This window comes from Notolepis coatsorum, assembly GCF_963971535.1.
Source record: "Notolepis coatsorum genome assembly, chromosome: 14".
NCBI classification, from domain to species: Eukaryota; Metazoa; Chordata; class Actinopteri; order Aulopiformes; family Paralepididae; genus Notolepis; species Notolepis coatsorum.
This window is the reverse complement of record NC_140178.1, coordinates 77204781-77226980: the sequence shown is the minus strand read 5'-3', so window position 1 is coordinate 77226980 and position 22200 is coordinate 77204781. Positions and strand designations below refer to the sequence as shown.

Sequence of the window (22200 nt, the reverse complement as noted above, 5' to 3'; positions counted from 1 at the left end):
GTTTGCAGTGTTGGGCAAGTTACTTTTAAAAAGTAACTAGTTACAGTTACTAGTTACTTCTTCCAAAAAGTAACAAAATTACTTAATCAGTTACAAATTATAAAAGTAACTAGTTACTTCAGAAAGTAACTATTGCGTTACTTTCAAGTAATTTTTTTTACATAAACAACATACACAAATCTAAACTATTTTAATGTTGCTGTGGGACAAAGTGAGACTAGCCTCCAATCAAATGCCATGTATATGTAGATATTATAATTACTATGTTTATATAGTGGATCATACAAATACAAACATAATAGATTAGGGGTGTAACGGTACACAGAAGCCACGGTTTGGCACGTACCTCGGTATTGGGGTCACGGTTCGGTACGAGTTCGGTACAACAGAAAAAAAATGTATAATTATTATTAATATATTAATATAATAAAAAAATTTTATAACTTTTTTTAATATATTATATTTATGATCATTATTATAATTATTATTATTAAATAGAATAATTTTCTATAGGCTTGCCGTGGGATACTGGTGTCATTCTGTGTTCAGGCATCCAGAGTAAATGAATTGCCTACTGCCCCTTTAACAATGTATAGGCTTGGTAAGTTTCACTTTCCCTTCTAGAGAGGATTTAACTGCATGAGACTAAATACTAGAGAACAGATTACATATTACAACAATGGCAGAGGATTATTTGGATTTAACTGGAGAGGAGCTCAGATGATCAGTCCGAAAAAGTATGTTTATTTTTTTTATTTGATCAGCGTGAGTCCAGCGGGGAGAATGTTGTTGTTGTTTGTTGGCGACGTGCGTGTGTGTCAGGGTTTCCATTAGAAAAAATTGTTGCCGGCCTCAGTGTCCGGTAGATTTCAATCTACCGGTCAAATGAGAGAAATTCCGGTCAGAGTTTATTGAGCTTAAAAACAATTGATAGGCAAAAGAATGACAACAAAACAAAAGAATGACATCATCAAGGCATGTAGATTTATAATATTTTTACTTAAAACTAGGCTACTTTTGCGTATAAAGTCATTATATTCCAAATAAAATAAGTCCTGAGACTCCGTGCTGCTGCCGACTTTAAATCAAATAGGTGTCTGTGGGCAGTCGCCCGACATTAATAAACGGCAGTCTGTTATAATCACATTTTTATGAGCTAACGAATTCCGTTATATTGGACATTTGTATTAATTATATCAAGCGAATAACTGAGAAATTTGGCAGAGAGAGACGGCAACATTATCGTGGGTTTGCGTGACGACTCTCTCTCTCTCCACCTCCCAATTACTTATTTGCGAGAGTATGTCGATGCAGAGCAGCAGATTCAGCTGTTATTGGCTCTTTTCTGGGGACCGCACAGCAGCGCCCCCCACCCAACAGCTGAATTGCCAATGGCTGAATTGGAGTACTGCACTGTGCTGCTGCTGCTCCGGCTCTGCAGCTTCACATGCATTCGCACACCCAGCACTAAGCTCTCGCTGACAACGTCGTTGTCATTATTAGAAGCAACGATGAAACAAATGTAATGATTGTTTCGTTCATCGCATAGGCTATTTAATTTTAGCCTATTTTAATACAATTCAAATAATCAAATTGTGCTTAGACTCAGGGAATTATTTTCACCGGACATTAAGACCGGAGAGATTAAATATGTCGGACTTCAACAGATTTTGCCGGTCAAATACCGGTAATTACCGGCTAACGGAAACGCTGGTGTGTGTGTGTGTTTTTCCCGCTATGCGCGGCGTGTGTGTGTGTGTGTCGCGATGCGCGGCATGTGTGTGTGTGTGTTGGCGATGCGCGGCGTGTGTGTGTGTGTTGGTGCAGAGATCTGTCTGATGAAAAAAACTGCATAGTAACGCACGGCATTTTTTGGCAGTAACGGTAACGGCGTTATTAAGATTGGACTGAAAAAACTAACGCCGTTAGTAGCGCCGTTATTTAAAACGCCGTTATTCCCATCACTGCAAGTTTGTCACGAAGACAACCTGTGAGAGCGAGACACAGACAGAGGAGCCAGAGCTGGACTCCAGAGCAAGGTGTGTAGAAACAGAAACACATCACCCCAGTGTACTTAGTACAGTTGTGCAGACAGACAGTCAGCAACCCCCAGAGGGTGATGACGAGGAGCACCTGAGGGTGACGTCAAGTGCCCCAAGCAGTGGGAGGTATCCCCCAAGGGAACACAAACCCCTAGAATATCTGCCAGACTATGCCAGGAAAGGGAGTGACGAGGAGGACAATACACCTACCCCCGTTGAGTACTACTACAGGGTAGTCAGTGGGGTAAACCCGACCTTTAAGGAGGCCACATTGTACCCCAAAGAGGGCAGACATACAGTGGGAGGGAAATGGGTGTATTCAACCAAGTTACCAGAGGGCAGACAGACAGTGGGAGGGAAATGGTTGTATTCAATCCAGGAGGGTATTGAAGACCATGGTAAATACAAAGTATGGTTTGTAGAAAATTGATTAAATGCTGAAGGAATAGAATCCAGGTTTGAGAGTCTGACTAGAGACTAGGGCTGTCCCCGACTAAGGATTTGGATGGTCAACTATGATTGGCCAAAATGTGCCGTTAGTCGACTATTGGTCGACTAAAAAAAAATAAAATAAAAAATATTTATATTTTTTTTATATTTAAATATATATATATATTTTTTTCATTTTGTATCATTCCATTTGGGCTGTGGGGGGTGCTTAATGTCTGAAGGAGTCGACTGAAGGCTTCTTGTCCTCTGAAAAAGCATGCAATTGGTCCACTGATGGATATATCTTGATATTTGTCTAGTGTAGTGTGTTCATTAGATGGGTGAAATCCTCTTTCAGTGCCTCTGTGCCTGTTTTCGTAGGCAGTTAGCCTCTGGTATGCGTGCCATTAGCGTTAGCCACGCTTCTATGCCTCTTTTCTTTTGGAAAGAATTAAAAAAAATTAAAAAAAATTATAAATATATATATATATATTTCTTTTTTATATATTCGACTAAGAGGTTGGCCAGTCGACTACGGCTCCTTTCGCCCGATTAGTCGACTAATCGACTAATAGGGGTCAGCCCTACTAGAGACCATGTTAAAATACTGAAATGGAGCTTATGTTTAACCCCATGTTTAAGTACAGAGGTGGGTGGTTTACAATGTTTAACACTTTAAGTGCCGAAAACGTGTTTAGGCGTCCTTCCCCGCCATGCTCAAGTTGCCGAGGACGCCGTAACTCGTCTTTAATATCAATATTTCAAAAATCTGTGATCGGAATCATATTTTCCATCCGCAGCCTTCACACACAGTTCTGAGCTCCTCTCAAACCTCTAGCGGTTCAAGAGCACCATCTGGTGGCCGATCGGCAGAAGCGCCAAACAGGAAGTTATGTGGTTGAAGTGCTGATCGTCCATATTACTTCCGGGCACTCTCTATAGGTCCCGGGACTCGATCTCGACACAATACATAGCGATTCGTTGCCAATAACTCGATAAACAACATGATTTGGACGTATATACTATTATACAACCTGGAAATAGATTGCGTATTTCTACATCCCATAATAGGAATATTTCAGTTCCACGCTCATCGTCCAACGGCGCGAGGAAGATACGGTAAGATTCAGCGTTATTTTTGAACGTGTTCGATATAAACTGCTCTGATGATCATATCACCCACACTAGATGAATGATATAACGCTGCCCACGGAATTATAAACGATCCCCCGCCCATCCGGTCATCATCAGATGATACGTAGAAACTTCTAGAAGTACGTCCAATTGACATTTTTGATCTCGCACAGATTCCTACCAAACTGTATTTCATCATCAATATAATGCATTTGGGGCTATAAATCACGTTCTGGAGAAAGCTGCAGAAAGAGATGAAAACATACTTATACTTTAGACCATATTTTACTATGAATATGTGAATGAAAAAGTTTAACGTTGCTACACAATGAACAATACATATAGGACCTTGAATGGGCCCTAATAATGGCAATTTAGCAATAGAATTTAAAAAGTTATAGCCCTGCAAAGAAGGGGAACTTTTCCAAAGACAAATAGAGCTGGCAAGGGATGGTATATCATGAATTTAGCCTTAGGCAATCAAAGTGTTAAGTACAGAGGTGATTCAATGTTTAAATACAAAAGAGGATCTATGTTTAAAATACAGAAGTGGAGGATTTGATCATCGCTCCAGACCACAAAAGAAAGACCTAGGCAGGTTAAACCATTTTATAGGTATGGACTTCGAACAGTCTGCCAACTGTGTAAAAATATCCCAGAAGAGATATGTGGGAAAAGGTCATGAGATGTTTTTGACTGAAGTAAGAAATGTATAGATAAACTGTGGGTAGCTTCATTCTGTTGGACAACTTGTACTCGCCCTGACCTATGTTCTGTAGTGAGTAAGAGTGTCATAGTATTTTTGTTGCCCCCACAGAGAATCATTGAACTACGTCAAAAATATGTTTTTCATTATCCCAGAGGTACAGCAGACGGACAGCGGTGTTTCAGGAAAGACAATAAAGGTTTAAGGCTTAAAGCCTACAGCGATATTATCAGCCGGTGAAGCTGAGCATATGTTTCTAGCTATGACAATGTGTTTATCTAGAGAAACTGCTCAAAATGCAGTAGGTAATTGAAATGTATCCTCTACCGAATATGGTGTTTTTGAAGAATGGGCGTTCTGTCCAAACCGTTTAAAATGATGGACATTGTGTATAATATGGAGACGGTTGTTTATGAGGACAACCAGGGGACCATTGTGATTGCTAGGAACCCAATGTGTCAATATAGATGTAAACATGTCATTATAAATAATATCATCTCATCAGGTATGTCATCAGATAAGAACGAATGACACCGGTTTACTGTCCAATGGACGACAGAGTAGTAGATACTATGAGGGAACCTGTTTCAAATTAAAATTGAAGGGATTTGCAAGGGTCATGTTTAATGTGAAGATATTGACTGTCATACCCTATTGATGTTTTTGGAATTATATTATTTCCTTTGTAAAATGTTTTTCCAAGATGTCAGCCAGTGTGCTAATACAAATCTAAGTGGGAGTGTTGAGATCAGAGGTTCTGTGTAGGATTGTTAGTAACTGTCTAACTGTATATATGGCTGTTTACACTAGTAACATACCTGCATATATAACTGTCCCCACCAGTGACTGTTTAGTTGCATATATATCTGTTCCCACTAGAGGGCACTCTAGGCGGAGCCACCCAGGTACGCCACCTTGTGGCGAGTATAAAAGCAAATGTATCCTCCCATTTCGTTCTCTGGTATGAATTATCATTTTGTGTAAAGTAGGTTGTACGCCGTCGCCGACCATCAAGTAATACTTGTTTAGTTTAGGAATAAGGGACAGGTAACTATAAGAATTATTCTTCTTCCTGCTCCTTTTGCCCATGGTATGGTATTCATGATTTTGTATGAAAAACTCTATGATTGTATTGTTTCCATGTGGCAAATAAAACTCTGAATCTGAATCTGAATCTGAGAGCCAAGGAAATGGCTGATCCTGTGCTCTGGCTACAATGGTGAATCACCTACACGTATGCATCTCTCAGAGGGATGTGTGAATAAATAAATACCTAATTAAAATGGCGATTGAGTGATCTAAAATCCCTTAAAATGTTATTCAAAACCAAAGATAGATAGATAGATAGATAGATAGATAGATAGATAGATAGATAGATAGATAGATAGATAGATAGATAGATAGATAGATAGATAGATAGATAGATAGATAGATAGATAGATAGATAGATAGATAGATAGATAGATAGATAGATAGATAGATAGATAGATAGATATTTTATTGCTCCCCTTGGGGAAATTCAGGTATCCAATATAGCTCACATCAATCAACTTGATGGGTTGACAAACGTTAAAATAGACAGACATAATGGAGTAAAACGAGTAAAACAATGGGGTGGACAAACAATACAATTAAAAGATAAAAAGTACCTAAGTTCAAAAGTTAAACATTTTAAAAGTAAACATTCAAATAACATTGAGACGTGCACTTCTTTCTGGCTTAAAAAGTACACAACTCTGGCCTACTTGGCATGTTGTGTGAGTATAGGATTTCTTCAGTCAACTCTGCAATTGGAGCCAAATGAAAATGTACTTACAGTACACATTTGGAACGGATGTAAATTGGCAACTTTTGGTTATAATGTATAACATCTGTTGCACCCACACACCCAACACCCACAGCCAATTATTATCACACGATTGGCAATGTATTTAAGAAACGTGTTTGACTAGGAGTCAGAATCTAGAAGTCAAGTTGTTGACAGTACTGGGCTTGTGTCTCCCATTCGTGTGTGTGTGTGTGTGTGTGTGTGTGTGTGTGTGTGTGTGTGTGTGTGTGTGTGTGTGTGTGTGTGTGTGTGTGTGTGTGTGTGTGTGTGTGTGTGTGTGTGTGTGTGTGTGTGTGTGTGTGTGTGTGTGTCTGTCTGTATGTGTGTGTCTGTGTGTGTGTGTGTGTGTGTGTAACTGTAACTGTACAGTAAAGTGAATAATGGGAGGAGTCTATCAGGCCTTGGAGCCATTGAGAGCATGTCTGTACCCATTGTGGAATAAAGATCTCGCTTCTGAGAGGTGACGTGAACACACACACACACACACACACACACACACACACACACACACACACACACACACACAAACATATACACATTAACACATGCAAGCACATGCACAGACAGAACCCCACTGACACACACACACACACACACACACACACACACACACACACACACACACTCTTGCAACACACAATGCCACAGACAAATTACACACACTTTACAATTGCATGAAACCAAGAAAATATCTTTCACACATTGTTAATGTGCCACACATTATCAACCTTTATGCGCTATAAAGAAAATACAAAAGAAAGAAAGAAAAACAGCAGCACAAAGTCGTGTTAATAGAGTCGAGGCTTAGATAAAAAAAAATACAGGACGGAGAAAGGTGTTTGATAAGACATGGGGACCGGTGTTGGATTACTTAAAGGGTCTGAGGGAGGATGAAGATGATATATAAGTTCAAAATGTTACTCTTATTACAGTAATGTCTGAAGGTATATTCTCTGTTTTGTCTTGGCTTTTTGCCTTTTTCTAATGCTTAGGTCTTTTGGTCTCTTTCTTATTTTCCAGCAAGAATCCATTTAACTATCCTGTTTATTTGTATGTATAAATCTGCCAAATGAAAGAATTTTTTTTTTTAATCTTTTTTGTTATATGCCGCTGTAAAATTGTTTTTGAACAAGAAGAAAAATAAGATTGCTTGTGTGCATCATTATGGAATGTAACTAAAGTAATGTGCAATAAAAGTACTTGTAAAAAAAAAAAAAAAAAAAAATATAGTCATATTCGGGCGATGTGACTCAACATTTCCAGTAGCTCTGAGCTGAGGGCCTACAGTCCTGAGAGACGTAATACAAACATGCAAGTGTCTGGGACCCTGCATGGCTGTAGCTCCTGTGGACATTACAGTGGAATAACTGCATCATAAGAATAAAAAAATAAAGGAAAATGTGACACCTGTATGAGCAGAGATAGGGCCGCGCCTTTGTGTGTGTGTGTGTGTGTGTGTGTGTGTGTGTGTGTGTGTGTGCGTGTGTGTGGAGGTGAGCAGTGCAGAGCATGTGGCAGAGCTCACCTGTTCAGTCTTGTCTGGGCCCGGGGCCTTGAAAACTCTCACACACACACACACACACACACACACACACACACACACACACACACACACACACACACACACACACACACACACACACACACACACACACACACACACACACAAAGGCGCGGCCCTATCGCTGCTCCTACAGGTGTCGTACAAATCTCCCAGCGCTACGATCCGTGTTTCTTTCTCCTCCGAGGGGATATTTGATCATCTGCGGTCATGTTCACATTATGACATAGTGATGTATGACAAGGTTCATCCAGGCAGCACACATGATCTAGTGGAAGAATGGCGCCATTGTCCTGTTTAATTGCACAACTTCCTTTGAGCAACACTTAAAGTCCAAAGCCCATTCGTGACCGTGGCAAACGCATGGGTGCCTGTGTATTTGCTGTGGGTCAACTTGAGTGATGTCAAAAGTGGTGCTTGTGTGTGTGTGTGTGTGTGTGTGTGTGTGTGTGTGTGTGTGTGTGTGTGTGTGTGTGTGTGTGTGTGTGTGTGTGTGTGTGTGTGTGTGTGTGTGTGTGTGTGTGTGTGTGTGTGTGTGTGTGTGTGTGTGTGTGTGTGTGTGTGTGTGTGTGTGTGTGTGTCATGTGTGAATAACATGACCAGTCAAGTGCATGGCCAGGCCAGGCAAACATGTCAAGTTCAACTGATTAGTTATTGCTCTCAGATGACTAGAGATGGCAAATAATGGGACTAGAGGGGGAAGGGTGCGGCATTTAAACACACACACACAAAAGCAAAGGGGCATGTGCACCCATACACACACACACATACATACGCACACACACACACACACACACACACACACACACACACACACACACACACACACATACATACATACCAGAGATAGGGACTTGAGTCACACTTACGCACACAACAGTGCCTTGAGACTTGAGACTCGACAATCTTTATTTAATTATTTTGGCGCATTACTGTAACATTAAGAAAATATCTGACGAGTGGAATGTCATCCCCTCCTATATTATCATTTGGTGCTGAATGTCATTCCCTCCCATATTATCATCTGGTGCTGAATGTCATCCCCTCCTGTATTATCATCTGGTGCTGAATGTCATTCCCTCCTGTATTATCATCTAGTGCTGAATGTCATTCCCTCCTGTATTATCATCTGGTGCTGAATGTCATTCCCTCCTGTATTATCATCTAGTGCTGAATGTCATTCCCTCCTGTATTATCATCTGGTGCTGAATGTCATTCCCTCCTGTATTATCATCTGGTGCTGAATGTCATTCCCCCCTGTATTATCATCTAGTGCTGAATGTCATTCCCTCCTGTATTATCATCTGGTGCTGAATGTCATTCCCTCCTGTATTATCATCTAGTGCTGAATGTCATTCCCTCCTGTATTATCATCTAGTGCTGAATGTCATTCCCTCCTGTATTATCATCTAGTGCAGTGATTCCCAACCTGGGGTCCGCGGCTGGGGGTCCGCCAGGGGGCGCAGGGGGTCCGCCAGACCACAGATGATTTTTTTTTCTTTTTCTTTCAGAGAAATATTTAATTAGCATATTTTTATCATCAGAAGCATGAATAGTCTCTCCACTACAATAAAAAATAAAGATAAATAAATAAACATCTAGACATGATTTTTGAACGTTAACAGTAGGCTACCGGGTAGCCGCTAAAACGCGAATCAGTTGACTTTATCACTTTCCGTAGCTAGCCTAGCACGCTAGTTAACTTTCTCTGCTCGTCTGCAGTCAGCCGCCAGAGGCGAAAATGTGTGACAAACAAAAAGGAGATGAGGGCAGCTCATCTGCAAAAAAAGTTAGGACCTACAGCAATCGTGAAAATTACATCACCATGGGCTTCACTGAGGGACCATACAAACGACCTGAGTGTGTGATTTGTGGAGAAAAGTTGGCAAACTCGAGCCTGAAGCCCAGCAAGCTGAAGAGACATCAGGCGTCTAAGCACCCAGAAACCGTTGGGAAGGATCCAGACTTTTTTCGGAGGAAAGAACAGTCTCTCAAGGCGAACAAGCCCGTTGATGTTAGAGTAGTGTGGAGCAGGGGTGGCAGTGATTTACAGAAGGCTACCGAAGCCTCCTTTGAGTGTTCGCTTTTAATTGCAAAAGCAAAGAAACCGCACAATATTGGCGAGCAGCTCATCAAACCAGCCTGCATCAAAATGGTTTAGAAACTGTGCGGCCCACAGGTGGCGGATAAACTAAAATCAGTACCACTCTCGAACAATGTAGTGAAAGACCGAATTGATAAGATGTCAAGTGATTGCGAGCAGCAGCTGTCAGAAAAGCTTAGAAAGGGTCCATTTGCCATACAACTTGATGAAACTACAACTGTCGCAGACGAGGCTGTGCTCATCGTTTATGTGCAGTATATCGAAAATGAGGATCTGAAGCAGGACATTCTCATGTCAGTCAACCTTACTACCACCACTCGAGGTGAGGATATTTTGACTGCAGTGGATTCTTACTTCATTCAACATAAATGCAAACCGTTCACCATTAGGGCCTGATTTGAGAGGATGAATACAGGATTTGAATATTGGCCAACATTTTGAAATACATATGGTGCAAGATGAGATTTGTTGATTGAAGGCACAAGTCAAAGAAGCATAGTGGGTCTAATTATGATGCATATGCCTGTGTATAAGCAGTTTGTTATTAAAATGACAAAAAAAGTATTAAAATGACAAAAAAAAGTATTTTATGGTATTTTATTAGGAGGGGGGTCCAGGAATTTCATCAGAGATGTTTGGGGGTCCCTGGGGGAAAAAAGGTTGGGAACCCCTGATCTAGTGCACACGGCCACAGATGACTGGACTGCAACAACAACACCATGATGAGGGAGCTGTCCAGTGGAGAGTGGTGCTGAAATCATGTGCAGCTGCTGTGTCATTTGTCATAATCTTTGGCTATAATAACTTCACACAAGGCCCAAACAAAATAATTGGTAAATACAGATCTGCAGTATCAAAATAAAGGATGCTGAATCGACCATCAAACTTTATCAGACTGTCTGAAAACGCACTAGGATAGGTCAATCACTTTGTAATATGAAAGTTAGCACCTATGGACGGTTTAGCTCAGCATCATCGATCTAACATTAACTTGCTACTAGCTTTGTAGCTAAGGGAGGTTACCTTTGACTTCTGACTTGAGCCTTGACACGGCTGGGTAGTGTAGAGGTCTAAGCACTCGCCTAGTACCACAGAGACCCAGGGTTCGATTCCCAGTGCCAGCGGTACCTTGGTCAGTCATCTCATCCCCATAACCACAATTGGCAGTGTTCGCACGTGAGAAGCCGGTGGGGTATGAGTTATTGCAATAGCGACTCCTACTGGTCAGTGGCCTGTTGTGCAAGGAAGTGATCTGGGGAACATAGCGTGAACCTCCGCACGTGTTATGCTATCCCAGTGAAACTCCTCGCTGTGAAAAGATGAAAAGAAGTGTCTGGTAGGGCTGGGCGATATAACGATAATGATAAATATAGCTATATATTTTAATAATCGATATCGGAAAAAATATATATAGAAAAAATAAATATCAATTATTTTTATTTATTTTTGTGACCTGCAACAGGGCAGTTTTAAAACCAGAGACAGTGGACAGACTTGTCTTTCTTGCCTGCAACTTAAAGTAATGGCTTTGCTTGTCAATGACAATACTGACCAAATTGAGATTTATTTTTCTCTTGTCCATTTATTTTGTTTGCTTTCTAATTTAAAATACAGTTTGAAACCGTCTGTACACAGTAGGCTATGTGTGCTAGCAGAGCTAGTCTCCAGTCGCGAGTCACGGTGCACATGTGCGGTGGTTTGTCCACCAAAAAAGCGCCAAAAGATAGAAAAGAAACTAGCAGAGCCCAGAACTATTCAACTCCCCTGGAGCCACAGCCAGCAGAGAAGCCGGTTTACTTTCACTTTTAAACCAGCTGCAGCCTGAGAACTGGAGTGTGAGGGGATGTAACACTAAAGATGGCGGCAACAACAAAGAATTGCTGCAAAATAAACAAACATCTGCTGTTTAAAAAAAAAATCTTATTTTATTATTATAATTTTTTTTACTTATTACAATTTCGATAATTATCAATATCGAGTGATATGATAACATTATCATATCGTTATCGCGATATGATTTTTTGCCATATCGCCCAGTCGGAGGAGGCATGTGGTAGTCTACACCCTCCATGACAACTAAATTGGGGGATGGGAGAAAAAGTTTAAAAAAAAAGAATTAAAAGATTTGACGTGGACTTGCAAGAAATGACTTGTGATACACGACAGCACAGGAGCAATGCTCACACACACATGCCCACACACCTCTTTGTGTTTGCAAAGGGAGGTCGTGCAATCCGTGTTTGAGCAGGGCAGAAAGGAGCAGCCTCTCTCTCTCTCTCTCTCTCTCTCTCTCTTTCTCCCCTTCACCTCCATTCTCCCCTCCTCCTTTCCTTTCCTCCCTCTACTCATCCATCTGTTCCATTGTGTTTTTATGGCCCCTCATTACACATGTTCAGGGTATGCTGCAAACAACACCTTTCACAACTCTCTGAAAAGAGGCTGGGAATGGACAGATTGGTGGAGAGAATGAGGGGGAGAAAGAAGAGAGAGAGGTAGAGAGAGAGAGAGAGAGAGAGAGAGAGAGAGAGGGAGAGAAATAGAGATGGGGGAGGGAGAGAAAGAGAGAGAGAGAAAGAGAGAGAGAGAGAGAGAGAGAGAGAGAGAGAGAGAGAGAGAGAGAGAGAGAGAGATTGAATGGCCGAGAGAGAGAGAGAGAGAGAGAGAGAGAGAGAGAGAGAGAGAGATTGAATGGCCGAGAGAGAGAGAGAGAGAGAGAGAGAGAGAGAGAGAGAGAGAGAGAGAGAGAGAGAGAGAGAGAGATTGAATGGCCATTTTTCAAGATTGTTTTTACAGCCCTGATAAGGCCTTTACCTGCACGTTCTTAATCAGTTAGGACTGCACAGAAAGCACACATAGTCACAGTCACACACACAAACGGAAGTGCACTGGCCGTGACCCTGAACTTCTCGTCTCAGATAAAATGTGACTACTTTCCTGGTGCCGAGTGCTAGTGTTCCCTGAACTCAGTGAATCGGCCGCACCTTTTCCTTTCAACGAGAGCCAATTGCTTTTCACTCAGCGCGTTCATTGAAAACCCACTCTGCCAAACGCAGTCACCTCCCCGCGCACTGGTCAACGCAAACACACGCCGGGATCATATCAGTGAAGCGCAGCATCGACAACATCACGATTGCCACTGTAAAATAAACAACCAGCCCTTGGGAAACACTTACTTTGGAAAATGCAATGAATATAGAGGAAGCAGAGAAGCCGCGCAAATGCAACCAACAACGTACACGTTTTACAGTTCGACAGACACATGCGGTACAATGACAGAAGGACAGGTCGCATCCAGTGCACAGCATGGCGACAACAGACGACCCCTATCACTCTCTATTAGGAGTGTGAATCAATATACAATATGATCACAATACTAGAGTCATATTGTAATATTGCGATTGCAAATGATGTCCCCAAGAGAAATCTTTGTCAACATCGGCAATAAAGATATATATACATCATCTGATTTATCTAATAGGATAACGTTTTCAGTCTGTTCACCTCATTCTAATGTATTTAAAGTATTCTTGCGGCAAAATGGGATTGTCAATTAAGCTAGAAAGTATTTTTCTTGGTATATACTTGACATCATTGAGTGCATAATAGTAAAGACATATTAGCAGAGTAGGTATAGTAATATAGGCATGGACGATTATTTAGTAGCAAAGTGCATGATAGTAAAAGACAGTACAAAGATTTAAAAAAAAATCTTCATATTATCGGCAGACAGAATATTGCAATATACTGTATTTCTGTATCAATCTTTCCCCACCCCTACTCTCCATGTATTCAGTACTACTAGTAAATCTGCCTCCTCCACTTGTTGAGCATGGCCAGAGGAAACACAGAGAGAGAGAGAGAGAGAGAGAGAGAGAGAGAGAGAGAGAGAGAGAGAGAGAGAGAGAGAGAGAGAGAGAGAGAGAGAGGGGGGGGGGGGGGGGGGGGGGGGAGGGAGAGATGTGGGGTCACCCTGGGTTTGTGGCTTACAGATAGTGTATGAGTGTTTGCAGGGATTTCTGTGTGCTTGGATAACATGAGACCGCAAGACAAACAAAGGCATTCCTCCTTAAAAACAGCACAGTGGTATGTGTGTGTGTGTGTGTGTGTGTGTGTGTGTGTGTGTGTGTGTGTGTGTGTGCGTGCGTGCGTGTGTGTGTGTGTGTGCACGTGTGCGTGTGTGTGTATGTGTGTGCACATGTGCGTGCGTGTGTGTGTTGGAGAGGATGTATTTTGCATCCTTAGAGGACAGATTCACTTTTTCTTTCTTTTTTTAACCCATGATGTTGACAGGCCACCATTTTACTGATCTCTTTAGTATTGAGAAGCATAACACTGCATTGCTATCCTGTGAGTTCCATAGGTCACTCACTCATGTAAATGAGTAACTTAAGATGGCACAAACCTATGAAACTCATTATAATTTATAATGTGTGATATGATGTACGGTTTGTAACCATTTCCTCAGTAATAAACATGAAGACACATCTGATTATACTGTGAGCCTGTTATTTTGGAAAAGGATATATGGTGGTTTGTGAAGGCTAAAACACTTGACCGCATTGGATTGGATTGAAGCACTGATGACGAGAGCATGCAGCACAGTGCTAGGTCTCTGAACGCTGAACAGATTATGTATTTATATATATTTGACAAAGGTTTCCATCTGGAACATCATTTGCAGTTGGAAACAGGTAATACATCACAATACATTGTAGGGTTGTCCCCGACTAAGGATTTGGATGGTCGACTAGGATTGGCCAAAATTTGCCATTAGTCGACTATTGGTCGACAAAAAAATATATATATATATATAATATTCTTAAATTTTTTTTTTTTTTTTTTTTTATCATTCCATTTGGGCTGTGGGGGGTGCTTAATGTCTGAAGGAGTCGACTGAAGACTTCTTGTCCTCTGCAAAAGAATGCAATTGGTCCACTGATGGATACATCTTGATATTTGTCTAGTCTGTGTGTTCATTAAAAGTATATATTTTTTTTATTGTTTTTATTATATTCGACTAAGACGTTGACAGTCGACTACGGCTCCTTTCGACCGATTAGTCGACTAACCGATTAATAGGGGTCAGCCCTAATACATTGCAATATCGTGACTCTAGTATCATGATACTGATCTGTTGATTCCCACCCCTAATGTATGTATGACCTTTGTATGCATGTGTGCGTGTGTGTGTGTGTGTGCGCACAATAACACATGTGTTCATCAAATGCACATGTCAGCACACACGTTTGGCCATATGCGTCAGAGCCTCTCAGAACCCTGCTATTATCTTTTACAGGTCCTCTCTAGTCTCCAGACCTGTAGTATCCAGATCTAGTATACCCCCCCCCCGGATCAGTTGACACCCCTAGTAGCGGCTACCATCAGAGAACTACATTCCTGTCTGCAGACGATAAACACAGAGTGTAGTGGACACTTCAGCACAGGCTCCACGCACCTACGAGACCCCACACAGCTTAGAGGGACATAGTTCCCATGCAATTCAGTCCGCGAGAGGAAATCCACAGGCTTACCCTGGCTTTTAAAGAGACTTACTGACTTGACTCTGACTTAGGAACTAGTCATAATAACGCCTAGTAGTTAGGGCTGGGTATTGGTGGACTGTTTTTTCCCCTCTGATATGGTCAGACAGCCATTTATGATGATATTGCTGTGACAAAATGAAAAAGGTGGAGGCAAAAATAGGATTGAAAATGTAAAAGTATTGGAAGAAGAATTGGAAGAATTTCTATTATAAGTTATCCGAGTGACTTTGTATGTATGTTTTTCTTTTTATTTGACTGTTCATGTCTCCATAATTTTGCGCTTCAATCATCGTTTCTCAAAACTTAATTGGTTAGCAGTTAATTGATGCAGGTGTTTCTAATTAGTGCATCTGTAAAGCCATGACCCAAAGGCTAATCTAAAAGTATAGTTTCCTTACATGCACTGTGTGTACTTAACTACATACTTAAAGTATGTACAGCATACTACATACTGTTGGACCTTACTGTTCAGTTTGATTGATTGATTGAAAACTTTATTAACAGATTGCAGAATGGGTACAGTACAGTACAGCTCAATACATACAATTGTTAAGGGGATGCAGACCAGAGAAAGACTTTCGTCTTGTTTACATCAGGGTCCCCCATTTTCAATTCATCGTAGTACATGGAGTGCATACTACATACTTGGAGGACCTGCACACCCAGGTGGAAGTTGCCGCTCATATGACCAGAAGGAGAAAATACACTTGCAGCTGTTTCCACTTATTAGCTGTGTCATCAGGAGGATATAGTGTCAGTTTAGCAAAAAAATTAAAACAGACACACAAATTATGCTTTTTGCATGTGGAAATTTGGAAGATTTCCGCTGACCTGGAAAATGGCACTGGAAATGTGGATTATGGGATTGAAACCATCATGTAGCAACCATTCGCTCCATACTTTAAATCTTGGTACTTTTGGTATGCAAATAAATCTCTGTTGCATACATTATTTGCATACTTGTTACGGTGGAGGTAGGTAGAATACAGTTTTGCAGAAAGGGAAAGGATTGGAGGAGGCAGAGACGAGGATTGAAGCTTGGAGAGGGAGTTTACTGTAGAATCCAGTGCAATACAAAGAACATACAGAAACTACTAAACAACCTGCTCAACAAAACAACAAACACTAACACTTACTATAGGAACATACAGAAACTACTTAACAACCTGCTCAACAAAACAACAAACACTAACACTTACTATAGGATGACAGCACAATACGGCGTGGACAGGAAACGGGAAAGGAGACAGGAGGAATGTCGCCACAAACATCTCAGCAACCACAGGCAATAAATACAGCTCCTAATTAACGTTAATTAGTAATGGATGACAGCTGGGGGGAGAAGGCATAAGAACTAATACAATAATCAACACAAAGGAACTAGAACTAGGCTATATAACACACAGCATCAGAGATACAAACACAGAGAACAACCTAAACAGCTAACAATTGTAATATCAACAAACAATGTAATGACAGCATACTGTTAAGGATATTTATCATTACAGTGTGTATCGATTGTTTGTGACCACTAGAGGGTGGTAGACCAATGTTGGGTGGAGAGCCAATGTTGGGTGGAGGGTATTGCCCACTGTTAGGTGGAGGGCACTGCCCAATGTTACCATCCTGCCCAGTCCAGCCAGGACCGGGCCTAGGATCGTGACACATACTAACAGATCACATACTGAAAATTGCATATAATATAGTATGTAACATGGAGAATTCATACAATATAGTATGTAACATGGAGAATATACTGTAGTATGTAGCATGGAGAATTAGGAAGCAGCTACTTTCTGTTCCATTCTCTGATCACTATATCACTGCATTCTGCATACTACTGAACATTGGTAAAACCAAGGAGCTGATCGTGGATTTTAGGAGGAGACAGCAGGAGACACACACACACCACTAGGGCTGTCTTAAATACTTCAAAGCTTCAAAAAAAAATCGAAGTAAAAAAAAAAAAAAAATCATTTTTTTTTTTTTTTGCTTCGATTTGTGTGTGTGTGTGTGTGTGTGTGTGTGTGTGTGTGTGTGTGTGTGTGTGTGTGTGTGTGTGTGTGTGTGTGTGTGTGTGTGTGTGTGTGTGTGTGTGTGTGTGTGTGTGTGTGTGTGCGCGCATGGGGCCATTGGGTGGGGCCGGGGGACAAATACACTGGAGGAAAGTAACCCAGCTCAGCACTGCCCGAATTATATCATCACTATTGCCTGTTTGAAGGATATCATCCTCAAACACATATACACCTACATGCCTTGTAGAATTCCACACATAAGAAAGAAAGATACTGGGATGAATAAACAAAATAGGAAATAAAATGTAGAAATGCATGCAATACATAAATAAATATGAATCTCCATATATGAAATAGAACATTTAGATAAGGTGCTACTGAGATGTTTTGGTGAGTTCTTTGTTTTTTTGTGGAAGTAGCCCTTCTTAAAAATGCATGAACATTCACTGATAATTGGTCTGTAGTGGAGTCTACAAGGTCTACATTGCCGGACCATAATTGACATAATTCTGTGCATAGTTTAGTCTACACAGGCCATATTTCAAATAATCAAAATCTTACTTCATTCATCTTAAACATTCTTGATTTGGGGGATTGGTAGTTCCCATGAAATCTGAAGTTGTTCAAACGACAACAGCGATCCACCTTGAATTAAATCACACAGCCGAGTGAAACCTTGTTGGCTGCGTCACAGTCACGAAAGGGGCTACTTAATTAATTAATCCAATCCACTTTATTTATAGAGCACATTTAAGAACAACAAAGTTTACCAAAGTGCTGTACAAGTCCCACAACATAAGATAAAAAAAATATATATATATATATATTTTTTTATCTTATGTTAGAGTAATCCCATCATTTAGAATTAAAATACGCTTATAGTCTATCTGTACATATTGTATGTTAGATCATATTATCATTGTACCATGTGTGTCTGTCTGTACATATTGTATGTTAGATCATATTATCATTGTACCATGTGTGTCTGTCTGTACATATTGTATGTTAGATCATATTATCATTGTACCTTGTTTGTATGTCTGTACATAATTTGTATGTTAGATCATATTATCATTGTACCATGTGTGTCTGTCTGTACATATTGTATGTTAGATCATATTATCATTGTACCATGTGTGTCTGTATGTACATATTGTATGTTAGATCATATCATTGTACCATGTGTGTCTGTCTGTAGTACATATTGTATGTTAGATCATATTATCATTGTACCTTGTTTGTATGTCTGTACATAATTTGTATGTTAGATCATATTATCATTGTACCATGTGTGTCTGTCTGTAGATTTGGCAGAATTATTTTCAATTTATATACCTCTGCACCTGGTATTTGGTAAATGCCCCCCAAAAGAAGTGGATATCTCCATATACTTACATAACCTCCCCCACCTCCAGCACTGTCTTATATTATGTATTATTATGAATTCACATTACATATAATTATGAATTCCAAGCCGGTGCAGGTCAGCTGCAGCAGTCAGTTGTTGCAGTCCTACACAGCTATTAGTCTTTTTTTCTTGGCTTTTCAAGGTGTTTCTGGACGTCTGCCTGTAATGCAGAGCATCATTCACAGCCTCCTAGGAGCCAAATTGAGGGTTAGGCCATCGGCAGCATGCGTCTCCAGGTGACAGGGTTGAATATGTCTCCACACGGTTTATAGCTTGACTTTCAAGTTGCCATCTAACAATAGCTTTAAGTTCAGGAATCAAAGCCTCCCAGACTCTCCTCCAATATAAACAGGTTAAAAGCTGTAATGTAGCCTAGTACATACAGTAAGTTATTAGTCAGAGAGCCTGGGGTAGCGGCTGTGTGCGTCAGTGCGTGTGTGTGTGTGTGTGACGTGTGTGTGTTTTGAATGAAAGAGGAGTGATCAGTAAATCAAACAGCATTGAGGACGAGGTAAATAATGCATATACCTTATGTGTGTGTGTGTGTGTGTGTGTGTGTGTGTGTGTGTGTGTGTGTGTGTGTGTGTGTGTGTGTGTGTGTGTGTGTGTGTGTGTGTGTGTGTGGTGCGTGTGCGTGCGTGCGTGCGTGCGTGTTCTGTGTGTGTTTTGAGTCGAACATGAAAGCACATACCAGGAGGAACGATACCTTTATGAGTAAATCAAACAGCGTCACCGGCTGGATAAATAATGACTGTCTCTGTGTGTGTTAGTGTGTGTTAGTGTGTGTGTGTGTGTGTGTGTGTGTGTGTGTGTGTGTGTGTGTGTGTGTGTGTGTGTGTGTGTGTGTGTTGGAGTGATGGTGGCTGTTGTTCATGTAGTTATTCATTGATCAGAGGACAGAGGGTGTGCAGCCAGTACAAGGCAGGGATCAGTTCCACCAACGGGGTTCAACTGCGAGGGCCCGTATGAGTGAACACGGGCGCACACACACACACACACACACACACACACACACACACACACACACACACACACACACACACACACACACACACACACACACACACACACATTGTACTTACACACAGATCATGTTTCTGCTAAACACAAGCTAAAGCAAGTGACATGTTTTGAGTGAATCCCACTGTCTGACTGTGACTGCATGTTGGCTGGGGTAAATAGAGTGTGTGTACAGCACATCCCCACTTTGAAAGGGGTGTGGCTGACCCCCCCCCCCCCCCCCCCACCCCCCCCCTTCCCCTGCCTAAAAGTCACCCACTCCAATTCTCTGATGCTTGTGTAAACACCCCCATGCACTATAGCGAGGAGGGCCCAACACACACACATGCCACACACACACTTTATTATTAGCTAAATTCCCAGAGTTCAGCTCTGACGAGGAATGTGACAGCTCCACACACGTCGAGGAGGCAGAGCGAAAGAAAAGAAGAAGAGAAAGGGGGATGGGACGGAGAGGCATGACCCGACATGCGCTGAGCTCCGACATAAGACTGCCGGCCGCTCCGCCCGCACAAAGACTGTAGGAAGGACTGTAGGAGCCGGGAAGGCTTGTGGGAGGAGAGGGCGACAAGGAGACTTAGAGAGGATGTATAGGTGAAAGTAAATAGCTTTGGGATGAGCCTGTGAGCAAAGAGCAGGATCATTAGCTATTCAATTCAATGGTGGGGAGTCAGGAGGAGGAGGAGGAGAAGGAGGAGGAGGAGGAGGAGGAGGAGGAGGAGGAGGAGGAGGAGGAGGAGGAGGAGGAGGAGGAGAAATCATGGAGAAAGGTATAGGAAGGATGGTGGGATGGATGGAGGGATGGAGGATGGATGGAGGGATGGAGGATGGATGGATGGCTCGCAGTATCCACACATCTTCAAGGGAACTAAGAAAAATAGAATACTAGATGTTGACGCATCGCCGCCTCAGCCTCCACTGGGTTGAGGAGACCTGATGAAGACTAAATCAGGGTGAAACGTTGTCTCGATTATTATTCAATAGAGGTGTATTGAGAACGTTGACCCGTTGTTGCATACATACATATACACCACAATCTATTATTAAATCAACCACCATCATCAGTCCTGACATAAACCAACAGTGCGTTCACACTCAATAAGGCCGTAGGTATAGATTCAAAGTGAAGCCATAAATCAAGTCGTCCTTCGGGGGTATTGGAGGGGAGGAGCACTGTGGACCTCCTCTATAAAGCTGTCAGTTAACGGGACTTTACTAGCAAACTGTCCTGCAGCTACTTTCGGGTCGATACCAACATCAGCTGGCCTAAGAGGTCAGTTCAAAACCGTTGTTCCCTATATATCATTCAGAGTGTAAGTGTCATCTCCTCTCGTTCTGCCTAAGGCACCAGGGCAGATGGATGGGGTCACCTTCCTCTGACAGACTTGTAATGACAACATCATTACTGTAGGAACAAGGTAGTAGTAGTAGTAGTAGTAGTAGTAGTAGTAGTAGTAGGACATCCTGGCACGGATCAGCAGGCCTTTTGGAGTACTATAGCCTAAAAGCAGGGAAATCTGATCACCACGCCCACATATCATTGTTGTGTGTCAAGTCTACCAAAAGGGGAATTCAAAATAAAGGCAGTTGGCTTCGTTTGTCCCGTAGCAGATTTCATTCAGCAGGCCTGTGATACAGGCCATGGTGGGGACGTCATAAATCACTCAGTGCTGCCTGATCACTTTACATTCGTTATGAAAGAGCAGTGGAGCCCGATGGCGGTAATTTAGGCTACCTTTACCTGTAGAACTATACCCAGTCCCCTTCACTTTCAGTTACTCTCACTCTCTCTCTCTCTCTCTCTCTCTCTCTCTCTCTCTCTCTCTCTCTCTCTCTCTTCCACTGCCTCCCTCTACCATTCTCTCTGCTCTCTCTCTTTCACTACCTCCCCCTATCCTTCCCTCTGCGCTCTCTCTCTCTCTCTCTCTCTCTCTCTCTCTCTCTCTCTCTCAATTCCCCACAAACTTTGCATGAACGCACCATACACTGTGTGGAATCCTACTGCAGCTTACCTGATGTAACAATAAACAATAATAATAATTATCCACACACGTTATCTATCCCATAAAAAACAGCAATCTTACCTGAATATCCTGATTTCTTCATGGTTTTCTAGTGGTGAGCGATATCTCAATTTAAACCGCGCAGTTTTCACGTATTGATATTTCCTCGCAGTGGCTTGCGTTCCGTTTGGTCCGTGCAGTCAAGTCGTAAAATGTATTTATGTAAAAAATGAAATCCGTATTTTTTTCCCAGGTAAATTTTCGTGCGTTCTTCCTAAAAAAATCATAAAAAAAATAACTTCCGTCTTCCAAAGGCACGTGTAAAAATAAAAAATAAACTTGAACTTGTCTCGTTTGTGGTTATGTCTCTTTCTGCCTGTATTCCCACCGCGGACAGCTCGGAGTAG

The 22200-nt window shown here is 41.6% G+C and overlaps 1 protein-coding gene across 1 annotated transcript in view; it reads right to left on the bottom strand.

The window, feature by feature from the left end:
- septin9a (septin 9a) overlaps positions 1-22200 on the bottom strand; it is a 253116-nt gene extending 230916 nt beyond the window's left edge. The window contains exon 1 of the mRNA XM_084329865.1: positions 21875-22200. Within this exon, the coding sequence (XP_084185991.1) occupies positions 21875-21896 (22 nt within the window). The 5' untranslated portion in view covers positions 21897-22200. The remainder of the gene's footprint in view (positions 1-21874) is intronic.